This window comes from Tursiops truncatus, chromosome 3 (assembly GCF_011762595.2).
Source record: "Tursiops truncatus isolate mTurTru1 chromosome 3, mTurTru1.mat.Y, whole genome shotgun sequence".
In the NCBI taxonomy this organism is placed as follows: domain Eukaryota; kingdom Metazoa; phylum Chordata; class Mammalia; order Artiodactyla; family Delphinidae; genus Tursiops; species Tursiops truncatus.
The window spans coordinates 160,791,068-160,815,532 of NC_047036.1; the positions used below are offsets into that span (position 1 = coordinate 160,791,068).

The window sequence follows — 24,465 nt, forward strand, 5'->3', positions numbered from 1 at the left end:
ACCAAGCGGCAAGGGCAGGAAAGGGTAGACAGCTCCTCACTGAGCATCGGTGGGGAGGGGGAAGTCATCCAGAAGCCCGGGCCTGGGTTCCCCGGCCTGAGGTCATCACATGCAGCTTGCCAAAGTTATAAAAATGCACCCACATCCCACACTCTGTAATTTCTGACAGGAAATAGTTTTTTCTAGTTTTTGGCTGTCAAGAAGGCAAGAAATCTCTGACTGTGGCTCTTAGCTTTCATGCCTATCTATTGTACAGTTCCTGAGCTGTAGTGAGCGAGCACCTTTTGAGAGGAAGGACAGTAACAGTATGAGAGCCAGGCTGCAGGTCAGACCCTGGCTATGACCTGTGTGGTGCAGAATCCCGAGTGTGACCCGAGTCAGTATTCGTAATGATTTGGATTGAACTTCCTCATATCTGACACTATGAGAGGAAGGCATGCTGGTATTTTGCATATTATTGAAACGGGAAGAATGGCATCGATCTCAAAACTCCCTTCAGTGCCTGAGGTGTCAAAATGTGAAGCTGCGAGACCACAGAAACATGGGGGCACTTGCAAAACTAGGAAATATGCAGAGCTCTCTGGGTTCCGAGCTTGGCCTGTCCAAGTGCTGAATGTGTTGCAGAGGGAGGTTAGAACCTCACACAGTCCATGAGGAGGGTGCCAGGACCTTCCTTGGGGACCACCCAGCCCCCAGCGACCCCTTCTGCGGTGCAGAGACAGAGGCAAGGCTTCTTCAAATCACTGATGCTGCTTTATTTACCAAAGACACTGGCCCAGGGCTGGTTCCGCCAGCCAGGCCTCAGACAGCCGTAGGGGGTGGGGTGGGGGTGTCCCAGCTCAGTCTTGGTGGGCAAGGCCAGGTCAGCCTCACCGTGGGGGCAGTGTTCCCTCCTGGGGCCCTCGCGGGGCTCCTGCCCAGCGGCAGCAGAGTGGGCAGTAGGTGCCAGCACTGCCATCTCAGGAAGGCACTTTCAACTTTGGGGTCCCCAGGAAGAACTGCAGGACGCGGTCGACCAGGAGTGCCAAGCAGAAGTCCAGGAGTAGGACCTGGGCGATGACCAGCTTGAACTGTGGGACAGGGAGTGCTGGTGAGTCAGCTGCCTGCAGACAGGTCCAGGCCAAGTCCTGGGACCGCGTCTACAGGGCCCCTCACCTCCACAGGGATGTCCACGAGCCCAAACTGGCTGTTGAACTCAGGTGAGGAACCAAGGAGCAGGCCCACGATGGCCAGGAGTGACACGGCTAGGCTCCACACCAGAGGCCGGTTCTCAGGCAGGCTCTCCATGAAGGGTGGGCCCTGTGGGGATAGGCAGATGGGCAGCTGTGTGTCGTGGCAGCCCAGAGGGTGGGCAGGGTGTGCTCGGGCAGGGGCTGGGCCTCACCTTGTAGTTAATGGCGAAGGTGGCCATCTGCATGGCCATGGCCATGATGTACACTGTGCTGTTGACTAGGCTTGGCTCAAATTCTTTGTACAGGTCCACAAATTGCTCCTGCCTTCAGGGACACATGGGGGTCAGGGCCCCTTCATGATTCCTGCTGCTCCCCGCGGAACCAGGACTCTGCCTGGTGGACTCTGCTGGCCTGGCTCTGGTCACCCCAGGCCAATGTCTGCATGTTTCTCCTGCCACCCCCCAACCGGAGGGATGCTGCCTCCTCTGGGAGCACCCTGTCCACCCCCAGGCTGGGAGTGCACTCACTTCTCAGGGCTCCGGGCCTGGGCCTCGCTGTACAGGTAGACGAGACTCATGAAGTGCACGCAGAACTGGAGCATGACAGTGAGGATGGTGTATAAGTTGAAGATGTTGGGCAGGGGCCGCTCTCGGGAGAGGGTCTTGAGGGGCTGCAGGGGCAGAGTGGGGGTCAGGGCCCAGGCTCGCCCTGGGGTCACCCACCTACCCTGCTTCCTGGCAGGCCTTGTGCAGAAAGCAGTCACCAAATTCTGGGGTTTACAGGTCAGCACTAGTCCCCAGAGCCCTGTCCACCCCGCATCCCCTCAGTCCAGATGCCACCCCTGCCTTGCTCAATGACCAGCCATAGGGGTCTTAAGATCCACCCCGCCCCCGCTCTAGAATAAACTTAAAGCCCTCCCTGTTGCTCATGGGGCATGTATGATCAACCCAGACCACCTCCCACCCCCTCTGGCCACCAGGGCCTCCTCGCATCAGCCCATGACCATCTGCGGCCTTTGTGCCTAGTTCCTCGCTGGTTCTCTTGTTCTTTATGCGTTGGCCTCAATGTCAGCATTACACAGACCTCCCTGACCGACCCTGAGGCCATTCCCCACAGCCTGTGTGACCTACTTGGTGTTTTTCTCAGCACTGCGTACTGAGTGCTCTTGATAATCGTTTTCCCATCTGTCTCAATGGTGTGGCCCACCTGAGACCCCAGCCTGTGGACAGTGCTGGGCCTGAGCAGCGGCACTCTGAAGAGCCTCAGTGGGCACCCGCCCTGCCCCGTGATCCCCATCTGTAACTTGGGGATGAGAGTTCCTATCCCAAGGGCTGCTGTGAGGATAAAACAGACATGTGGTGGCACCTTTAATAGCCTGCCCTGGCTGGCCCAAGCGTCACCAGCCATCAATCCGAGAAGCCTTCCGGCACCTCTGGGGCAAGAACCATGGCTTAGAGAAGCAGAGGGCACCCTTGGGCTGGGATGGGAGCCCCTGCTTTGCTCAGGGTCCTGGCCCACCTTGGAGCGGGAGATGAAGAGGAAACAGCCAGCCAGGAGCAGCCCCTGCAGTGTGGCCTGGAAGTCACTGAACTTGACACCCTCCAAGTATAGGACACTCTGGCTGTAGGCCAGGATGAGGGCATTGAGCGCCAAGATCTTGAACATCTGCAGTGTGGTCACCAGCGTGCAGCGGCCCTGCTTGATCACGTGGCAAACTGCGGGGGAAGGCAGGCGTGGGCGTGGGTGCCAGGCAGGATGGGCCTAGGGATGGGGTAGGGGAGGATCACGGCAGCAGGACTCACTGCACTGGATGGAAGAGAGTTTGGAGGTGAAGGGCGCAGCGATGCTGGCATCCCCCAGCTTCACGATGGGCATGCTCTCGTCCTCGAGGTCCCGAAGCACCTGACTCAGGCGGTCCTATGAGGCAGGTAGCAACGGGTGAGACCTGACAACAAGGGGGTGCTGGTGCCCCCCTTCTGAGACTTACCCGCTGGGAGGCCAGCTGCTCCTCAGAGGGTGGGAGCCCCGACCTCTGCTTGGCTGCCCTGGAGGTGGCCCTAACTCCACTGTTGCTCAGGACGGGGCTGTCCCGGGGCCGTCGCCGCCGCTCGATGATCCGCTCAGGGGCATTGGCCAGGAGGGCCACACCTGGTGGGAGTGTGTGTCAGAAGCCAGAGGGACAGAGCACGGAGTGTCTGTTCAACACAGCTAATCCCGGGGCCAAACCTCCCCACTTTACCTGATCACTCACCCCAAGGAGCGCCTCAAGAGAGCATCTATCTTACTTTCTACAAACTACTTAAGGACAACAAAAAAACAATACCCAAATAAAGTATATAACGCTATGTAGGTCAAAACTAACTGATTTCCAAAGAAGTTTATTGCCAAGAATCATAACGAGGTAAATGATGTGTCATAAACATCGTAGTTGATAAACCAAATGAATATTTATAAAGCACTGAAACTAGGTTAAATTGGTCTTTAAACATCAACTTGACATCTATGTTCTGTTGACACAGATCCGAGGCTATAAACTCTCCCTGGCCTCTGGCCTTGGCCCTTGGAGCCCATACAGTGCCTGGGGGCCTGAGAAAATCAAGTCATGTCTGCCCCATGGAGCTGCCCTGGACCCTCACCAGAGGTTCCTGGTGGTCTCCGCCACACTTTTCCTCAGACACTTGGATCTCTTCCTGGCCTTGGAGCCCTTCAGATCCCCAATCCCACCAGTCCCTGCCCCGTCCCTTCACTACTGCTTCCTCACAGAACTTGCTCAGTGGCGCGTCCCTGATGGTAAGCTGGTGTTGGCAGAACAGCCCCCAACCCCAGGGGCTCACCCACATCAGCGTGCTTCAGGGCACCCACGTCGTTGGTGCCATCCCCACACATGAGGGTCACGTAGCCCAGCTCCTTCAGGCTGGTGATGACAAACTCCTGTTTGGGGAGAGACGGACTGAGTGAGGGCTGCGCGCCCTCCCCAGGGCCCCGCCTGCCCTCCGCCACCCCGTACCCACCTTCTGTTTGGGGGCCACTCGGGCGAACACTTGCACGTGTGGGATGAGGCGAAGCAGCAGCTGGGGGTCCTCGGCCTGCAGGTGGGCCAGGCCATCGCCCGTGAGGCACAGTGCGTGATCCAGGGCCAGTGCCTTCGGGGAGCCCTGGGCCAGGGGCAGCATGATGCTGCCGTCGATGGAATGCCACTCACACGGTCGACCTGCAGGGCCAGTGCCAGGGTCAGGGATGGGGCTCAGCTGCTCAGGTGGACCCTCTCACTTGGACCCCACGTATGCAGTCCTAGCCTCTCCTCTCTGGAGCACCTTCTTGGCCCCCACCCCAGGTCCATACCAACCTGTACCCCAGACACTAGGCACCCCACAGAGACCGTGCACAGAAACCTCCGATACAAAGGATCTGAAAACCCAGGGCCTAAGCTACCGGCCTGAGATCATGTGATGGGCCAGATTCAAACCCAGGCAGCCTGACCTCAGACGCGCCCCTCCCCTCAACCCTGGGGGCCTGCCTGAAACTCTGCTCTCCTAGGGCCAGGGCACCCCGAATCACTTCCTCAGGCCAGACACTGCTTGCTATCCACTTCCCCTTTCTAGCTGGTTGGTCTAGGTGTGGGTGCTGAGCACCGAGGACAGCTGAGGGCAGCCCACCAGCCCTCTCAGCACTGGACGGCTGGCCCTGAGCTGTCAGAGCTTGAAAGGAAAATAATCTCCTCCTGGCTCCTGTTGCGGCTGTTCTGTTAGAGCAGCTTCACTTGCTCCTCAACAGTCTTGGCAGCCACCTCTGGGCCACCTGCCTACGATCCCCAGGCTCTGGAAGAGCCCAGTGCCTGGGACTGGGACAGAGACCTGGGCTCAACAGCACAGACGGAGAGAAGGGCTGGGAGGTTCTGGAAGCCCTCTTGGCCGGGCCATACCAGCACCCTCCTCTGGCCTGCAGCCCAGTGACATCACTGGTGCATGTTGCTCCCAAGCCAGGCCCTGCACCGCGTGCTGTCCTACGGCATCTGACAGACTCCACGCCACCAGCCAGAGGTGCTGGGGCTGGATGCGTCCCTTGACTTTTCTGATTCACAGGCACCACTTGCAACCAATTTGGTTACTCAGGAGAGGCCAGAGACCATGAGTTCTGGAACCAGGACATCTGAGTTCAAATCCTTAGTCACAGTGTTTCCCAATGATCCAGGTGGATGGATTCACTTCTCTGTCTCCTTGTCTACAGAGCAGGGGCCCCAACAGCTGACCTGGTTGGCTTCCTCCTATGTGGTGTGGGAACGGCAAGCCTTCCCATGTGGGGCAAAGAGTCTGACGAATGCAAACCAAGCCCTCGGCCCCAGGTTCTGGCCACACCAAACACGAGCACCGGCAGTCCCGGTGCTCGAGGGGAGCACTCGCCACGCACAGGCAGCCAGCCAGGCCCAAGGCGGGTGGGAGGCTATGAAACGTGGGCTGGTGTGACAACAACCAACCGCCTTAAGATTGGAAGGTGTTGCTGGCCCCAGAGCCGGTGACCCCCTGCACGCTGTCGCACAGGTCGGGTGGAGCTCCCCGGCCAGACAGCCCAAACGTGCACACGGGGCAGGGCTGTGATCCGCAGGCCTGTGTCACGGGTACTGGATGACGCTGGGCGTGCTCACTCAGGCCTGGCACAGAGGTGAGCCACCGGGCGGGAGCTGTTCTTGGACTCAAGGTCCCCCCAGCCCACGACCACATGGGGCCTCACCTTTCTCCGTGGGAGGCTGCAGGATCAGCGTGTGAGCCTTTTCAATGAAGTGCAGCTCCTGAGCCACGTGGCAGGCAGTGAGCGGGTTGTCACCTGTGATCATGACCACCTGGGGAGAGGGCGGAGGCTCAGTGGAGCAGGGCTCAGGGCATCAGAACTCCAGCCTGGAGACCTGGGGGCCAAGTCCCTTCTGAGGACAGCCATAGAGGAAGCGCTTGGCCCCCTAATGGGTACTGGGCTTCCAAGAGCCTCAACCTGCCTCAGCTGGTGAAGTTTTCTGCGAATGATACGTGTATGTGTGTCTTTCTGAGAACACCCATAGCCTTTATTTGCAACACAAACTAAGAGCCAGCCCTTGGTGTGGACCCTCTTGGCTTGGTAGATGCTCCAGGCAAGAGATTGGGGGTGGTATGACACAAGCTCTAGCCTTCTGGCTTAGAGCCTGGTGACGGCAAGATGGGCCTTGACTGCTGAGGCCAGGTGAGGACTAATCATATCACTCCCCTCTGACACTGCCAGGCTCGCCTCCCACACCCTAAACTGAGTCCTGAACTAGAATACACAAACCACCAAGACTGACAGAGAAAAGCCACTGGGACACACACAGCCTGTCTGGGTGTTGTCTCCACATCCTCCAACCCAGCCTCAGCTTTTTCCTAAGATGGGGCGGAGTGGGGGGAATAGCCCTCACCTCCCAGTGATGCTGGGGGCCTGAGAAAGTGATGTGAGAAAGATGGGCACAGATTGAGTCCCAGAGCACCCTCAGGCATGAGGGATAGCATGAGTGTCCAAGCCATGGTGGAGCTCAACCAAAAGCCATGGAACCTTTGCTTCCAAGACCCAGATACCCACCGCTGAATGCCCCACTGAGGATGGAACTGTCCTCTACTGTCATGTCTCCCTCTCTGTAAGGAGTAGCCAAGACTGCCCACCCATGGGGCCTGGTAGGGAGGGGTCCAGTGGCTGTACCCGATGGGAGGCGTTCTGGATCTCGCGGATCACGGCCTTGGAGTCAGCCTTGAGTGGGCAGGAGACCACAATGAAGCCGACGAACTTCAGGTTGCACTCCAGGGCCTCCCGCTTGAGCTCCCGGGCCTGTGGATGGACACAGCAGTGCTCTCATGACTTGTCTCTCCCCCTCCCCCATTTCCCAAGCTCTGACAACACGCTGGGTGGGGAGAGGTCAGAGAAGGCCCCATCCTTGCAGGAGGGACACTGGAGGGTCAGAAGGTGAGAGGTGTGGGGAGGGTGAGAGGCGCCCTGGTGGTAGAGGGGCTCAGCAGTGGCTGGGTGGCCCTGGCCCCGCAATGGTGCCTCTACCCGCTACCATAGACAACAGCGTGACACAAAGTCCCTGTATTTCATCTTCTAGGACAGGAAAGTTGGGACTCTCCTTTGATACCCACCGAGCAAGAGCTCCCGCTCTATCTTGTATCAGAAACTAAAAGATCTCTGCCCTCACGGAGCTTGCCTTCTACTGGAGAAGACATGTAATAAAGAAAGTCACAGGAATCAGAGCACTGAGTACCACAAGAGAGATGAAGCCAGGGGAATGGGGCAGAGAGGGTCGTGGGGTGGCACAGAGCCGGGTGGCTCTGAAAGGTCTGTAACTAGGCTCAGGAACGGGCCTTGAACGAGGCTCTGAACAGAGGTGTGACCTGGTGTGCATTCTGGAAGGATCTCATGGCCACTGGGTGCAAGGAGATGAAAGCCACTTGGATGAGGGCCAAGGTGGAAGCTGGTAAAGGAGCAGCATTGGTACTGGAGGTGGGAGGAGGGCCTACAGCCAATGGGATGTGGGGGGTGACCAAGGGTTGGGGATACCCCAAGATCATGCAGTGACCAGGTGGTTGGGCAAGGCAGGGGTGGAGCTGGGCTGGAGACAGGGAACCCAAGGTGCCCCAGGGTGTTCCCCAAGGGGGTGTGAGAGAACCCGTGGATGTGAGGATAGGAGGTGAGACCTGGGTGTGCTCTCTAGGGAGCAGCCCTGGGCTCTGGGGTGGGATGGGGTCCGTGGGGAATGGGGCATGCAGGGGAGGAGAACAAAGTGAGGACTGAGTGCCCACCTGGGGCCTCCAAAGGTAGAGACCAGGGAGGAGGAAGATGAAATTGTGCCCATTTCACAGGGGAAATGGGTCACAGGGGACAGAAGGTGATGTGGACAAGGGGCCGGTAGGTGGGGGGGCTTGGGCCCTTACCTGCTGGTGAGTGAGGTGCCCCAGCTCCTTATACCCCAGCGCCAGGACACGGGCTCCTTCCCGGGAAATCTCCGTGTGGATGTGGTGGTAGTCAGGTGGGCACTGGGCGAACTGCAGGGAACGCAGGGGGATGTCACCAACCGCCCCGCACCCCCCTCCCCACCCTGGGCCGGGCCTGGCTCACCATGGAGTGCAGGGTTTCAGGGGCCCCCTTCACAGCCGCGATGTAGCAGAGATCGGTGGAGCCAAGCTTCTCGTAGGAGGCGAGCACGGACATTCGCTTTAGGGCACTGGCAAAATGAAAGCGCTGGTGAATTTTCAGCCCCTGAGTTTTAATACTTCGGGGGAATACTTTCTCATCTGGAAACAAATAAGTACGAGTCCTGAGGGCCTTCGCTCCAAAGAGGCAGCCAAGCCCCCACCTGCCCCCTCCGTGCCCTTCCTCCCTCCATCCCCTTCCTCCCCCCATCTCCAGACCCGGGGCCTGCAGGAACTCCTGGCTCTGGGAGGGGTCCGAGCTGGCAGATCTGGGTATGAAGGACCCTGCCCCAGGTCAGAAGTGAGCCTGTGCCCACGCACCTGCCTGAGTTGAACACACAGGTGCCTGAGAGGCACACCCCGCCCGCCCGGGGACGTAAGAGCTGCGGTATGGCCGAGGCTCCAGCCCCTCACCTTTGGTCAGTGTCCAGTCTACGGCCGTCAGCATGGCTTTCTCAAGCGGGTCACCCACAAGGGTGCCGTCATCCAGCTGCATGAGAGAATGGCATGAGGCCAGAGCCCGGTGTGTTTCTATGGGGATGTTGGACACAGGGGTCACCTCCTTCCCATCTCTGCAAGGAGGAAGAATAGCTGGTTACCAGGGTGGAGGTGACTGGGTAGAGGGACCCCCTGGGAATTGCTGGTCACAGTGGGGGGCCACAGGGTACTGTCTTGGTCCCTGTGACACCTGCACGCGTCTCATGAATGCCCCCAGAGGTCACGTGGCTGCCTGGAGCCCAAGCTGAGCCCCCTGCCACTGTCACTCACACTGAAGAATGCTTGGGGGCCCCCTAGAATGGACCTCTGTGGTAGGGCCTGTGACAGGCCCTCACTTCGAAGGCTTGGGCTGGGCAGCTGTCTGTCCCTTGAGTTTCCAGAACGCCCCCGGCTCGGCGCCTCACGATCCAGACTCCTCACACTCACCGGAGCCCGGCCACACCGCGCACCACCAGGCTGTCGCTGGTCAAGGTCCCTGTCTTGTCAAAGCAGCACACCTCCACCTTGCCGGCGAAGGGGATCCGGAAGGGCTCCGTGCAGTACATGTCTGGGTGGTGGGAGCCAGTGTCAGGGGTGCTGCCGGGCCCCAGCCCACTCGGCACCATGTCCCTGCCCCAGAGACTCACAGAGCTTGGCCAGAGCAATGAGGGAAGTGTTGACGGCCAGAGACAGCTCAATGGGCAGCTCGGGGGGCACGACAGAAGTGAGGATCAGCGTGCATTCCAGAAATAGCTTGTAGCGGTTCCGGCTGGGGTCCTTGGTACCTGCGAAGACAGGGCCTGCCAGCCTGGGGGCCACGGGCGCGGGGTCCAGCAGATGGGGGGGTGGAGGGGAGTGGTCACAGTGCTTACCTTCGATCCATACGTAGGCGGCTGCCGCAATGGCAAAGACCAGGAGGAAGAGGATGAAGATGAAGGTCTCCAGGTTGTTCGCTGTCACCCTCTTGACCCCAAAGAGGATCGTGCGCAGCAGCTTGCCCTAGAGGGACGGAGGGACAGAGATCTTCCCTGGGAGGGTGGCGGCCTTTCCTGCCTAAAAGCACCAGGGCCAGGTTCTCTCTGCTGCTGGGGAGTGCCTGCCTGGGCTGACTGAGCGCCACAGCTGACAACACAGCTGTTCCAGGAACTGCACAGCTATGTGGGTGGCTGCAACTCAGCCAACAGCTACAGAGTTACGGAGACCAGTGACTGAAGACTCGGGGTCAGGGAAGGAAGTGGCTGAGATTGGGGCGGAGGGATGAATTTTCTGGAAGGAGATCTGACCATCGTCTCTACCAAGGAATCCTCACGCCACTTTAGTGAAAAGTTTATGGCCCAGACTGTGATTCCCAAGTGTGCGGGACCAAAATCAGTCTACTGTCTGTGAGGCAGAACCCCAGCCGGGGAAAGCAGGCCTAGTCTGGGGCTTGTCTCAGCACTCTGGCCCCCAGCCCAGTACCTGGTATCAGAGTGAGCCTATGGGGTGGATGTTCTGGGGTCTGAAAGAGTTGCCATCTCAGCTGTCCACCATACGCCCCAGGGACCACCCTCCTCAGAACTGGGCAAGGTGCCACACCTGGGATGTGTTGAATCCGGTCCTCAGGACGTAGGCCACACACCCACTGTCCACCGCTGGGGAGAAAAAGGACCAGCGTCATTCATGTCTGCTCATCCCGACTCTCTCAGAGCCAAGCAGACTTTGAGGGTTTGGGGGTGGCAGGGCTAGGACACCCCCAGACACCCCTGAGGCACCTACGCTTCAGGCCTGTGGTGGCTTTCTGGGGAGGGATGTGCTGCACCACCTTAGTGCCCCCGAAGATGACGTGGAGCCGGGAGTCGGCCTGGAGGTCCAGTACTCGGTTGGGGCTGAGGTCTTCGATGGGTTCCTGGGGACGACAGGAAAGTCAATGGCTAGTCCTACCTTGGCCTCCTTCTCCATCCCCAGGCTGGAGAGTCGGACCCTGGGGCTGGGAGGAACCTGCCTGACCCTCACAGGGCTCCCCATCCAAGCCGGTGCACCTCACAGGGGCGGGGGCTCCACCCTGTCTTTCCACCTTCATGTGCAGCATAGACTCCCTGTAAACCTGTACCCGGCCTCACCCCGGATTCACAGCTTCCCGGTTTCTGTCATCCCACCTCAGCCTGAGATCCCAGGGTGCCTGACACCCCACCGATGCTCCTGGCCTCTCATCTCCTTCCCTCTCCTCATCACCACCTGGCTCCCCTTAGTCCAGGGCACTGACCTGCCAGGAAACCCAGGGTCTCCATCCAGATGCTATGCCTCCTCCAGTCTCCTGGCCCAGCCACCAGCCCTCCCCTGGCCTGTGTCCTCCTCAATGGATGGGACAGTGACGCGCCTGAGGACCCCCCTCCCTCCACTCCTGACCCAGCACCTTCATCTGGGGCACCGACTCCCCAGTGAGCATGGCCTCGTCCACGATGCAGCGGCCCCGCAACAGCAGCACGTCGCATGGCACCAGGTTCTCCTGTGGGGAGCGGCCTGCAGGGCAGGGACAGGAGGGTTGGACAGAGCCTGAGGCCTGGGCTCCCACCGGGAAGGAGCAGAACTGGGCCTCACCGATTGAGACGATGTCCCCGGGAACAATCTCATTGCTGGCAACGGGCCTCCACTTTCGGCTCCGGTAGACCTGGGAGGGGGTGGGGTTCCGTCAGCTCTGGGGATATGCCCATGCCTCGCCCACCCCAAGACCACAGGGACCCTCCTACCCACCCGTCATGCTACTGGCCATACCTGGATCATGTGGGGCTTGTTGCCCATCTTCCGGATCTCTGACATGTTCCGCATCTGCTGCTGCACCAGGGAGGCCTCGAAGGCCACCAGCATGGAGAGTGTGAAGACACTGTAGTACCAGTACTCGTCCAGACACCAGAGTCCCACGCAGAACACCTATGGGACACGGGCCTGTCTGTTCCTGGGAACGCAGGGAGAATGCCTCCGGAGGACTGGATGGCACACGAGGGCCATTGTGCCCACAGGCTCTGACCACGAGGACAGGAAGAGGTTTTCACGTTTGGAGGCGGACTGTGAAAGCCCGAAGGAACAGGGTGGGGAGAAGGACCAGAGCTGCTGCTTTACCTGGAACACAAAGAAGGGCGCGGTGGCTCTCTCCTTGAACAGCTCTGAGAAGTCAGGCACCACCATCTCGGCCCTGAAAGAGACCAGATGCCACGCCCTGTTCCTGGTGGGAAGCCCCAGGGGCCCCACCCCTGAACACCTCCACTTCCGGGCACGGACGGGCTCCCTGGGCAACTAGGGGCAATGGTGAGCTTCCAGACATTGGGATGCTCAACTACGGCTCTCCTTGACCATGTGGCACTGAAGCAGGTGCGCTGACTGCCCCCAGCCCCCTGCTCTGCAGAGCCCAGATGAAGCTTCTGAATCAGCACTGGGCTCTTCAGGCAGCCGCCCCCCTGAGTGGGGCTGGTGCAAGACAAGAACCTATCATCTGGGTGGGTGACAAGGCAGGGGGAGAGGAATGGCTGACCGTGGGACGGGAGCCCTGAAGCTGCACAGAGGAGGCCCGGCAGCTAGGTGCTGTGGAGTCCCCTGGGGCCTGAAATACAGTGCCTGAGCCCCACCCCACTATGGAGAGGGGGCGCCTGAGCTGGGATGTTCCAAAGACTCCCTAAATAAAAGCCCTGGAATTTGAGAAGCAGGGCCGAAAAGTGTGCTCTACAGCACTCTGTGTGGTGGCCCTGTCTGGCCATGGGACCAGCCAGGTCCACTATGGCTGTCCTTGTTTTGCCCTGCAGAACTGGAGTGATATCCAGGACATGGGATTTGAGAAAAAGAAACTGCACAGTGGCTGCATTGCAATAAAAACTGAGCCCCACCCTGGACTGTGTAGGGTACCTTTGCGTAAGCAAGGACGGTGTGAAAGTGGACATCCCAGGCTGCCACTATGGTTGACCTGGCTTGGGTAGGGGAGGATCAGTAAATGTTTCCTATAAACCTTCCTACTAGATCGCTGGTTGCAGTAACGTATTTGTAATTTTTTGAAAAGCAACTATGTCAAGAAATAATTTCCTAGAGATTCTGAGCGTTTTTGAGTCAGGAACAATTATCACCATGGCCAGGATGGGGGCTCTGAAGCCCAGCTCTGACCCCTCCCAGCTCCCGTCAACACTGGTGGTTTTGGTGAAGGTTAAAGGAGAAAGTGCTGACAGAGCATCTGCATTCCATCTGGTACAAACAAGAGCTATCCTGCTCACCACCATCTTTTTTTATCGCCACTCATGAAGCACCGGGATATGTATAAGAAAAGTGACAAGAATATACATATATAAAAAAAATTTAAAATAAAGAAGAGAACACAAGTTACAAACACAAGACGATGATGAACAGTCCTGGGCCAGGCTCCAAGCTGTGGGCCCTCCAGGGGGTTCCTATCAGCAGGCAAGTCTGAGGGAGACTAGACTAGAACACGTTTCTCAGAGGGTGCCCGCCACGTCCACCTGGGACGTTTTGTTGAAAAGGTGGATTCCTCCAAACCACAGGGCATATACAAGTGGGGAAGGAGCCACTAGCTGGGATAGAGACCCGGGCTGGTAACCACAGGCAGAGGCCCAGTCCTGTCTCAGCAGGGGCGATGCTTGGGACGCTGGGACTCACCTGTTGCTCCCAAACTTCTTCTCGGCTGCACGGATCTCCGAGTCCTCCTGGAACCCTCTGTTGCTCTGGTAGAATGAGAACAGGTTTCCCACAGGAAAGGCCACAGGGAGGAAACGCTTCTTCTCCAGAGCATCGTAGGAATACTTGATCTTCTGGAATTCAAAGGACAGCACCTCCTGGCCATCTTCGCCCTGTGGGAGGTGTGTCTGTGGCAGAGGCCCCTGATCTGGGAATGTCAGGGCCTGGGGATCCCATCCAAACCCATGCTGGAGCAGGTGGTCCCTACCTCATCACGGTGCAGGGCTACGAGCTCAGTGGAGCCGTTGTTGGGAGTCGGCACCACCTTCACGAAGGTTGCTTTGCTGGGGTCGAACTCCTGTGAGAGGCAAAGTGCTGCCGCTGAGCCCTTCTCAAGCCCCAGCTCCGCGGCTTCCACTGGGGAGGTCACAGGTGCCGCAGCTCTGTGGACATGCTCTGGAACATGCCACTGGGCTCTGGGTGCTGACTGGCCACTCCCCAGTCTGTCACTGGGACAAGGGACAGCACTTCACTGGGCCTCTGGTCCCGCCCATATTATAAAGCCAGAGTCATGAACAGCGCTCAGCGCACAGAGCTCTGCTGACGAAGGTGAACTCAAACAGGAAGAATGCTGCCCGGCGTGAGGTACCCTCTCAGTCCACGTGAGCCAAGGCCTGTTACAGCCCACCTGCCCTGCTGCTCCCCCTCCGCCCCCCGTCCCCCTTACTATTCTCGCTGTGTCCTCGAGTGACAAGGGATGATGAGGCTCATCCTTGCCTCAGCTAAGGGCACGTGCTGTTTTCTCTGCCTGGAATGCATGGTCACACAGCTGGCTTCAGGCCTGCGCTCAAATGTCACCTTCTCAGGATGCTGCCCCTGGATACTCCATCCAAAGATCCCTCACAAAATCCTTATCCTGGTTTTCTCTCTTTAGCATCGACTGCTGAGTTCTATCTCCCCCACTAACACCATGAAAACAATGTGTTTTGTCTGTTTTGTTCTTTCTGCAGCACCTAAGACACGGAGGCACTGAATGGAACTGCACTGGCACTCCCTGAATCCTGTGAGCTGCATCCATCCCACGTCTGCTCCACCAGAACCTGTGTTGCCATGTTTTTTGGGTTTTTTTTTGGGGGGGGGGGTGTTGGGGGACATGGCAGTGACCCTGAGAAACAAGGCCCTGCCTCTCCAGAAGTTCACAGGCCCCAAAGCAGGCAAAAATAACAACAAAAGACAAAACTATGAACTCAGGAAACGCTGTAGAAAAGTGCAAAGCACTACATGCGGCCAGCCACACGCCGGGTGCTTTGCAGAGTTCAGCTGTTTCTTCTTACTACGGCACCCTGAGGTAGGTGTTACAGTTCTCACTTTACACAAGGGGAAGCTGAAACCCAGAGAGAAGAAGCACCCCTGTCTGAGATCTCTGATGCAAACCCAGATCTGCCTGTCCTAACCCCACAGCTGCTTAGTTCTTCTTTCTTCTCCATCCCTGGAGAGAAAGTTAATAGTCACACTTTTCAGCTGCAGGCCAATAGGCAGCTGGAAGTTTGGGGGTGTTACCCCCCAACTTCCCTCCATTCTTTTGTCCCTCACTGGGGTCCTTCATTGTACTGACTTGAAGCCACCAACCCCAGAAGTTTGAGAAGTTTGAGTCTCTCCCCTGGGATAAGAGAGATTTCACTTTCTCAAAAGAGAAAGAGAATTCAGTCCACACTTAGAGTCAAAGAGGGGTGAGGGAGGGTGGTGATGTGGTTTCTCTTTCTCTTTCTGCAGCCCTGGGTGCTGTTCCTTTTTTCTCTTCTTTTAACAAACCTGTGTGGGATCAGAGGGGAGGCTGACCTCAGTGCCCATGGCTCCATAACCTACTGGTGTCATCTGAGGCCAGCCCAGAGGGCAGTGGCATAGTCACTGATATCAACTGCTAACCCAGGGCAGCTCTCATTCATCCAGATCTCACGACTAAGGACCACATGCACTACCTCGCTGTTGTATTCTGAGGGCATCATTACCATCACCTCATCATTACCTCTTTACCATCACCCTTGCAGACAGACATAAAGAGACTCCGAGCAGCTAAGTCACTTGCTCACAAACACCCACTGCTCCTCTTAAACACTGCAATTAACTGCATTTCAAGCTCATTTTGGTCGTCATGGGGTGGACATGGGTGGCTCTGAGCACTGGCCATCAGGACTGATGCTCAGTTCTCAAAGCAAGCTCCACAGACAGGGAAACCCATCCCACAGGTCTAACCTCACACTACGAACAACAAGGTAGGAGACAGACAACAAAGAAGGTAGGACCGTTTCCAGGAGAAACAACCGAGTACTCGCTAGTATGGGAGCTAGTAAATGGTGACATATGCCGGTCCCTGCGCTAAGCTTTTTACAGTTATTACCTTATCGAATCTAAATGACCACACCAGAGGGGAATTCCAAAGAAGGGAAGTAACCTACGCCAGGGTTACACAGCCAAGTCAGAAGCGGGGCCAGAATTTAGCTAGCGCAAAAGGGTGGAGGGCGCCTCTAGGGACCCGGCTCCAGCAGATGCGGAGGCCCCGGCTGGGATGGGGACGGACATAAACTCAGTAACTGGGATCCGCGGTGAGGCCGGACCATGCCGAGGGTCGGTCTCGGGTGCGCACACTTACCGGGGTGCAGGTGAGCGCGCAGTGCGCGTGCACGGACCAATGCCCCGAGAGGACGGTGAGCGCGTGCGCGAGGCAGATGGTGGCGAGCACAAGCAGCGCGGCCTCGGGGATCTGCGTCCAGCTGCTGCCCCAGCCCCAGCAGCCGGCAGCCGCGGCACCCAGCCAGGCTGGGTAGAGCAGCCCCACGAACGGCAGCACCGTGAGGCGCCGCAGCAGCGCCAGCCGCCGGTACGGCCACACGGCCGCTACCAGCTCGTCGCCGCTCTCTATGAGCGCCGTCCCGGCGGCAAGGAGTGTGCGCGGCAGCGGCCTGGGCTTGGGCTGCCCGGCGGGCTGGGCCCCGCAAGGCCGAGCCCCGCAAGGAACCGCATTGCCCACCGCCGCCGCCGCCGCCGCTGCCGCCATCTTTCCCAGCGCCGCTCTCGCTTCAGGGCAGAGGCTACGGCTCACTTCCGATGTTGTACTTCCGGTAAACCTTGGGCGCCGCCATGGCAGCCAGGAGTGAGAAAAGCCAGGGCAATGTAGGGGTCTGGGTCCGGAAGTGGCTACTCAGGGCACCGCCATGATAGGCTGTGGCCGGAAGGAGAGTCGGGGCGTCGCCATGACACAGAGGCCTTGAAAGGGCTAAGGCAGCCTGCTTGCTTTGCCACACCGGACTGAGACCGGAAAAGAGGAGGCAAGGCGGGTTGGGCGCCACCATGACAACCTACATCGGAAGAGGCCAGTCCTCCTCGGAGACTGCACTGTCTGGGCCACGAGGGGCGGAGCCTGGACACTGCGGAGGTGGGGATAAATAAGCACCAGTGTTCAGGGGGTGGGATTTATCATGAGGGCGGGCCTTGTGCGCGTGCGGGTTGGGTGGAGGTGGGGTGAGGTATCCCTACCTCCGGGCCTGGGTAGGGCTCGGGGCTGGTGGGCTTCGAGAGTCTAGACAGGACACAGCCACACCTGACAGGAGGCGTCATGTAATAGATAATAATTACACACCCACAAAGTTACTACTTTAACGTAAGAATATGAAAAATTGGTGTTTACTTATTGTTTATTATTTACTTTCCTGTTACATAAATGCCATTGTTTCAACAAAACCACAATAGGACTAATTAACAGTGGCAATTAGTATTTCAGTACTTAGTAGTACTACTAATAGAAAACACATCCAACAATATGTTTGAGAAAAATGTGTATGATGTGTTTATAATGTTTCTGTCCTCTGATACAGTAATATTTGAACTACTTTTTAAACTCTTTACTGGACCTTAAATTTGTAGGTTATATTGTTGCATATTCTTAAGATTCTTGAGGTATATACATGTAAGACTGCAAAAGAAGAACATAAATGCAACAGGACTTAGATAATATTCTATATTTAATAAAAATAACGTGGCATTTCTTTCTGTTCCATTTTACACAGTAGGATATTTTTACTTTGTTTTCTTTTCCAAAAATACTTCTTTGAATGGACTGCAACCTTTAGAACATCTTTCTCTTTTATGTGGTGATAAAACTAACACAAAGATGACATCACGTTGACTTGATTCCCTGCTCTTAGCGGGCCCACAATTACTCTGATTCTCTTTTTTCAAAAAAAATTTATTTATTTATTGGCCGCATCCTGCGGCTTGAGGGATCTTAGTTCCCGGACCAGGAACTGAACTCAGGCATGGAGTCCTAACCACTGGACTGCCAGGGAACTCCCTACTCTGATTATTGGTGTCATTCCAATGTGAAGACATCAAGGTAAATAGCCTCCCAACTAAAGCCTTTCAGCATGGATTTTACTAACTAGCAACAACAAGCTTTTTGACTTGTAGGGATTCGTATCTAGCTCTCCAAAACAGGTTTGTTTTGTAGACCAACTATTTGTCAATCAGGTCTTTGCATCTATAAATTTATATGCTGCTATCGGTGTCCAAGATGTTTTCATTTTTGAACATTCCCGAAGCACATTCCAATGTTAACTTATCATCATAAGTTAAGGCTCCCTTGCTCAGGGAGAATGGTTTTAAAGCATAAAGTTGTGAAATCACAGTTGGATTCCAAATAGTTACATGTTTAGGAAGGAAACAGAATGTCCCATTTAATTTGCCCCTTCCTGGTGACATGTTGAATTCCAAAGCAGTCTTATTTCAAAAAATGAGTCATTGTTTTGCTGTATGAGTTTTTGTCACAACTGTCTCCATAGTGTTTTCTTTTCCAGAATATCATATAGTTGGAATCATGCAATATGTAGCCTTTTCGGGCTGACTTCTTCACTTAGTGCTGCATTTAAGGTTCCTCAATGTCTTTTCATGGCTTGATAGCTCATTTCTTCTTAGCACTGAATAATATTCCATTATCCAGAGGTACCGCAGTTTATCCATTCCCCTACTCAAGGACATCTTGGTTGCTTCCAAGTTTTGCCAATTATGAATAAAGTTGTGTACACGCCCATGTACAGGTTTTTAAAATGGCAACATGGTGACATACATTTCTTTTTTTCTTCCTTTCTTTCAAGTGTTCTAGCTTTATTGAGACATAATAGACATACAACATTGTGTAAGTTTAAGGTGTGCAACATGATTTAATACACATATATATTGCAAAATGATTACCACAATAAGTTAGTTAACACCTCCATCACCTCACATAGTTACCTGTGTGTGTGTGTATGTGGTGAGAACATTTAAGATCTACTCTCTTAGCAACTTTCAAGTATACAGTACAGTATTGTTAACTATAGTCACCATGCTGTATGTTACATCCCCAGAACATATTCATCTTGTATCTGGAAGTTTGTACCCTTTGGCCAACATCTCTCCATTTCCCCCACCCCTCAGTCCTGGCAACCAACATTCTACTCTCTGTGAGTTCCATGTTTTTAGGTTCCACATATAAATCATGTGATCATGCAGTATTTGTCTTTCTCTGTCTGACTCTTTCACTTACCATAATACCCTCAAGGTCCATCCATGTTTTCTCAAATGGCAGGATTTCCTTCTTTTTTTATGGCTGAGTAATGTGTATGTATATATCACATTTTACTGATATATGTATTTGTAATATATATGTTTTATAAATATATACAGATATATTTATAATATGTATATATCTCACATTTTCTTTATCCATATATTGGTCAATGAACACTTTGGTTGTTTCCATGTCTTGCCTATTGTGAATAATGCTGCAATGCACATGGGAGTGCAGATATCTCTATGAGATACTGATTTCATTTCCTTAGAGATAGTGATTTCTTTTGCTTTGGATGTATACCCAGAAGTATGATTGCTGGATCATATGGTAGCTCTATTTTTAATTCTTTGAGGAAACTCCATGCTGTTTTCCATAGTGGCTGCACCAGTTTACATTCCCACCAATAGTGCACAATCTTCTCCACATCCTCACCAGCCTTTGATATCTCTTGTCTTTTTTTTTTTTTTTCCCGGTACGCGGGCCTCTCACTGTTGTGGCCTCTCCCGTTGCGGAGCACAGGCTCCAGACGTGCAGGCTCAGCGGCCATGGCCCACGGGCCCAGCCGCTCCACGGCATGTGGGATCTTCCCGGACCGGGGCACGAACCCGCGTCCCCTATCGGCAGGCGGACGCTCAACCACTGCGCCAGCAGGGAAGCCCCTCTCTTGTCTTTTTGGTAATAGCCATTCTAGGGGTGAGGTTATAACTCATTATGGTTTTTTTATGCATTTTATGCATTTCGTTGATAGTTAGATGTTGAACACCTTTTCATGTACCTGTTGGCCATTTATATGACTTTGCAAAAATGTCTATTCAGGTCTTCAGCTCATTTTTTTTTTAAGATGCTAGTTATTTTTTTAAAATTAATTAATTAATTTTTGGCTGCATTGGATCTTCGTTGCTGCTCACGGGCTTTCTCTAGTTGCAGCAAGCGGGGGTGACTCTTTGTTGCAGTGCACAGACTTCTCATTGCGGTGGCTTGTCTTGTTGCGGAACACGGGCTCTAGGCGCACAGGCTTCAGTAGTTGTGGCACGCAGGCTCAGTAGTTGTGGCTCACAGGCTCAGTAGTTGTGGCTCACGGGCTCTAGAGCACAGGCTCAGTAGTTGTGGCGCACGGGCTTAGTTGCTCCGCGTCATGTGGGATCTTCCCCAACCAGGGCTCAAACCCATGTGCCCTGCATTGGCAGGCAGATTCTTAACCACTGCGCCACCAGGGAAGTCCTATTTTTTTTTCTGTTGTTTTTCTAATCTCTATTTCATTTATTTCTCCTCTGATCTTTGTTATTTCCTTCCTTCTGCTGACTTTGCATTTAGTTTGTTCTTCTTTTTCTAATTCCTTGAGGTGAAAAGTTAGGTCATTTATTTGAGATTTTTAAAAAATGTAGGCACTTATAGCTATATTAGTGCCTGACATTAAGCTTTTGATTGTCAAGGCATCCATTTCAAAAGACATCCATCTTGAATAAACATCTTGGCAGCTGTATGGTACAACTACTAGCAAAATAATCAGATAAGGAATTAGGCCACCCCCTTCCCATGAAGGTCCCTCTTTCAGAAAGCCCTGGGTAACCTGGATAACTGACCATTTGAGTGATCCTGCTTCTCCCTTCCTATGCCCTAATTCCTGCTCTTAAGCTTTATTTATTTATTGGCTGCACTGTGCGGCATGTGGGATTTTAGTTCACCCGACCAGGGATCCAATCTGTGCCCCTTGCTGTGGAAGTGCAGAGTCTTAACCACTGGACAGCCAGGAAAGCCCCTCTTTTTTTTTTTTAACATCTTTATTGGAGTGTAATTGCTCTACAATGGTGTGTTAGTTTCTGCTGTATAACAAAGTGAATCAGCTATACATATACATATATCCCCATATCTCCTCCCCCTTGTGTCTCCCTCCCACCCTCCCTATCCCACCCCTCTAGGTGGACACAAAGCACAGAGCTGATCTCCCTGTGCTATGTGGCTGCTTCCCACTAGCTATCTATTTTACATTTGGTAGTGTGTATATGTCCATGCCACGCTCTCACTTCGTCCCAGTTTACCCTTCCCCCTCCTCGTGTCCTCAAGTCCATTCTCTATGTCTGCGTCTTTATTCTTTCCTGCCCCCAGCTTCTTCAGAACCATTTTTTTTTTTTAGAAGGAATGTCTCTCTTAAGCTTTATAGTAACCAATAACATGAACCTACAAAACTCTAGACACACCAGTTTTGGATCCTAATAAAGACAGAGTCCTAGGTCTTTTCTCTCTCTCTCTCTCTTTCTTTCTTTCTACCTCTGAACTCACTGTGTAGCCCTGGGGTATGCTGTGTGTGCTCCAGGACCTGTGAGTAATAAATCTTGTTCCTCAAATTCCCTGACGGTTTTTTCCTGCAACCATAATAAGAACCAAGGGCTGCTCCAGCCACAACATTGGCTGGAGAAATGTGTGTGTGGCTCACTAAGGGTAATATGGGCCAGGGTGAGTGCCTCAGGTGTACCTAGCTGATAGCATCACTATCGGTAGGCTGGGACCAACACAACACAATGTAAACTTCTTTCTTAGCACTGCTTTTGCAACATCCTATAAGTTTTGGTATGTTGTGTTTCCATTTTTGTTTGTTTCAAGATTTAAAAAATTTTCCTTTTTTATTTCTTCTTTGACCTATTGGTTATTCAGGAGTGTGTTGTTGAGTTTCCCATATTTGTGAATTTCCAGTTTTTCTCTTGCTATTGATTTCTACTTTCATATCATTGTGTTCAGAAATAATACTTGGTGTGATTTCACTCTTTTAAAACTTGCTAAGATTTGTTTTGTGGTGTAACGTATGATCTATCCTGGAGAATGTTTCATGAGGGTTTGAGGAGAATGTGTATTCTGCTGCTCTTGCATGGAAAGTACTGTATATGTCTTTTAGGTCTATTTGGCCTAAAATATAATTCAAGTCATGGTTATGCAACCAATTTTGATGTGCAGGTTTTTTCCCCAGCACCAAGTGTTTCTCTGACACCAGCTGTGTGTACTACAATTCAACTCAGTTCTGACACTGTCTACCTGGAGATAGCATCAGATCCCACAGGATAAGGGCTTGGTCTTATAAGGCTGCCCACCTCCCACTTCAAATGCCAATCAAAAGTCTAGTTTGTTACCTGTGCTTCTGATTGATCAGCTATAGATCAGAGGTTCCTATGATTCCCCTCCTCAGGTTCAGTTAATTTTCTAGGGTGGCTCACAGAACTCAGAGAAACATTTAAATTAGTAGATTACCAGCTTATTATAAAAGGATATAACTAAAGAACAGCCAGATGGAAGAGACGCACAGGTAAGTTATGGGGAAAGGGCTTGGAGTTTCCGTGCCCTCTCCCAGTTTGCCACTCTCTCAGCACTTCCAAATGTTCACCAACCTGGAAGCTCTCCAAACCCATCCTTTTGGGTTTTGATGGAGGCTTCATTACATAGGAATGATTCATTAAATCATTGGCTGTTGGTGATCAATTCAACTTCCAGCTCCTCTCCCTTCCCTTGAGGTTAAGGAGGATGGGACTGAAAGTTCCAACCCTCCAATAACATGGTTGGTTCCCCTGGCAACCATCCCTCATCCTTAGGTGTGGTCAAGAAGTCACCTCATTAACAGACTCAGGTGTGGTTGAATGGGTTTTTTTAATGAATATTAACACACCTTTATGGCTCTTACAACTTAGAAAATTCCAAGGATTTTAGGAGCTCTGTGCCAGAAATAAGACAAAGGCCAACTTTACATTTCTTATTATAAAACACAATATCACAAAGTCCAGTGTTTCCTTATTGATTTTCTGTCTGGCTGATCTGTCCATTGTGAAAGTGGGGGTGTTGAGGTCCCCTACTGTTACTGAATTGTTGTCTATTTTTTCCTTCAGATCTGTTAGTATTTGTTTTAATATTTATTAAACATTTAATATTTACTTAATATTTATGTGTTCCAATGTTGGGTGCATATATATTTACAGGTTTTATATCCTCTTGATAAATTGACCCCTTTATCATTATACAATGGCCTTCTTTGTCTCTTGTTACATTATTTGACTTAAAGGCTATTTTGTCTGATATAAGTGTAGCTACCCCTACTCACTTTTGGTCTCCATTTGCATGGAATATCTTGTCTCATCCTTTCACTTTGGGCCTATGTGTGTTCTTAAAGCTAAAGTGAGTCTCTTGTAGGAAGCATATAGTTTGAATCTTTTTTTTTTTTTTTTTTTTTGCAGTAACCGGGCCTCTCACTGTTGTGGCCTCTCCCGTCGCGGAGCACAGGCTCCGGACGCGCAGGCTCGGCGGCCATGGCTCACGGGCCCAGCCGCTCCGCGGCATGTGGGATCTTCCCGGACCGGGGCACGAACCCCCGTCCCCTGCATCGGCAGGCGGACTCCCAACCACTGCGCCACCAGGGAAGCCCTGAATCTTTTTTTTTTTTAAATTCATACTACCACTCTATGTCTTTTGATTGGAGAATTTAATCCATTTGTATTTAAAGTAATTATTGATAGGTGATGCCATCAATATGGCCTTACTAATGTCATTTTTTTTTTAAACAAGCAAAAGCAAGTTTATTTGGGAATAGCCATTGGAATTGCAATTCAGGAAATGCAAGCCACGGCAGACCATAGACTAATGCTGTCTTAATAATTGTTTTCTGGCTATTTGTAGTTTTTTCCCCTCTATTGCTGTTTTCCTATGTGAATTGATGATTTTCTGTAGTAGTGTGCTTTGATTCCCTTCTCTTTATCTTGTGTGTATCTACTATACGTTTTGTTTTATGTTTACCCTGTGGCTTCCTTGAAACATCTTACGTAACAGTCTATTTTAAGCTGATAACAACTTAACTTTGATTACAAACAAAAGATCTACCCTTTACTCTCCTCCATTTTATGTTTTTGGTGTCACAATTTACATCTCTTTATATTGTGTATCCATTAATAACTTATTGTAGCAGTAGCTAGCTATTTCTTAGTACTTTTTTTCTTTAACCTTCATATTAGGGTTAAGTGGTTGACACACCATCACATTACAGTTTTAGAGTATTCTGAATAAGACTATATACTTACCTTTATTGGTGTATTTTACATTTTCATGTGTTTTTATATTACTAATTAGCATCCTTTTGTTTCAGCTTGAAGAACTCATTTCAGAACTTTTGGTTAGAAAGGTCTAGTGCTCTGAACTCCTTCAGCTTTTCTTTGTTTGGGGAAGTCTTTATTTAGCTTTCATTTTTGAAGGATGACTTTTCTGGGCAAAATATTCTTGTTAGCAGTGTTTTTTTTCAGTGCTTTGAATGTATCATACCGTTTTATCCTGGCCTGCAAGGTTTCTACTGAGAAATCTGCTGATAGCCTAGGCAGTGGATAAGTTACCTTGTATGAGAGAAAATTCT

The 24,465-nt window shown here is 52.7% G+C and overlaps 1 protein-coding gene and 1 long non-coding RNA gene across 4 annotated transcripts in view; one reads left to right on the forward strand and one right to left on the reverse strand.

Moving 5' to 3' along the window:
* Positions 1-731: 731 nt before the first annotated feature.
* ATP13A1 (ATPase 13A1) lies at positions 732-16,538 on the reverse strand. 3 transcript variants are annotated; one of them, XM_033854066.2, is made up of 26 exons: positions 16,134-16,538; positions 13,752-13,841; positions 13,466-13,656; positions 11,930-12,002; positions 11,585-11,740; positions 11,411-11,480; positions 11,226-11,332; positions 10,589-10,718; positions 10,409-10,464; positions 9,706-9,832; positions 9,481-9,618; positions 9,281-9,401; positions 8,771-8,928; positions 8,283-8,458; positions 8,099-8,209; positions 6,870-6,995; positions 5,901-6,009; positions 4,184-4,383; positions 4,007-4,103; positions 3,160-3,320; positions 2,975-3,089; positions 2,691-2,887; positions 1,700-1,842; positions 1,385-1,496; positions 1,156-1,299; positions 732-1,070 (listed from the first exon to the last, which is right to left on the reverse strand). In XM_033854066.2, exons 1-26 carry the CDS (start codon positions 16,536-16,538, stop codon positions 960-962), a joined length of 3,624 nt encoding a protein of 1,207 aa, XP_033709957.1. In that variant the 3' UTR covers positions 732-959. The 3 variants fall into 3 exon arrangements, 1 of the variants encoding a protein (XP_033709957.1); XR_004526007.2 differs by lacking the exon at positions 1,385-1,496; XR_012331058.1 differs by lacking the exons at positions 732-1,070; positions 1,156-1,299; positions 1,385-1,496 and adding an exon at positions 2,379-2,506 and having other exon boundaries at positions 1,706-1,842.
* Positions 16,539-16,785: 247 nt separating this feature from the next.
* Positions 16,786-24,465, forward strand: part of LOC117311717 (uncharacterized) — a 63,631-nt gene continuing 55,951 nt past the window's right edge. The window contains exon 1 of the long non-coding RNA XR_004526008.2: positions 16,786-16,916. This is a non-coding gene — a long non-coding RNA (uncharacterized lncRNA). The remainder of the gene's footprint in view (positions 16,917-24,465) is intronic.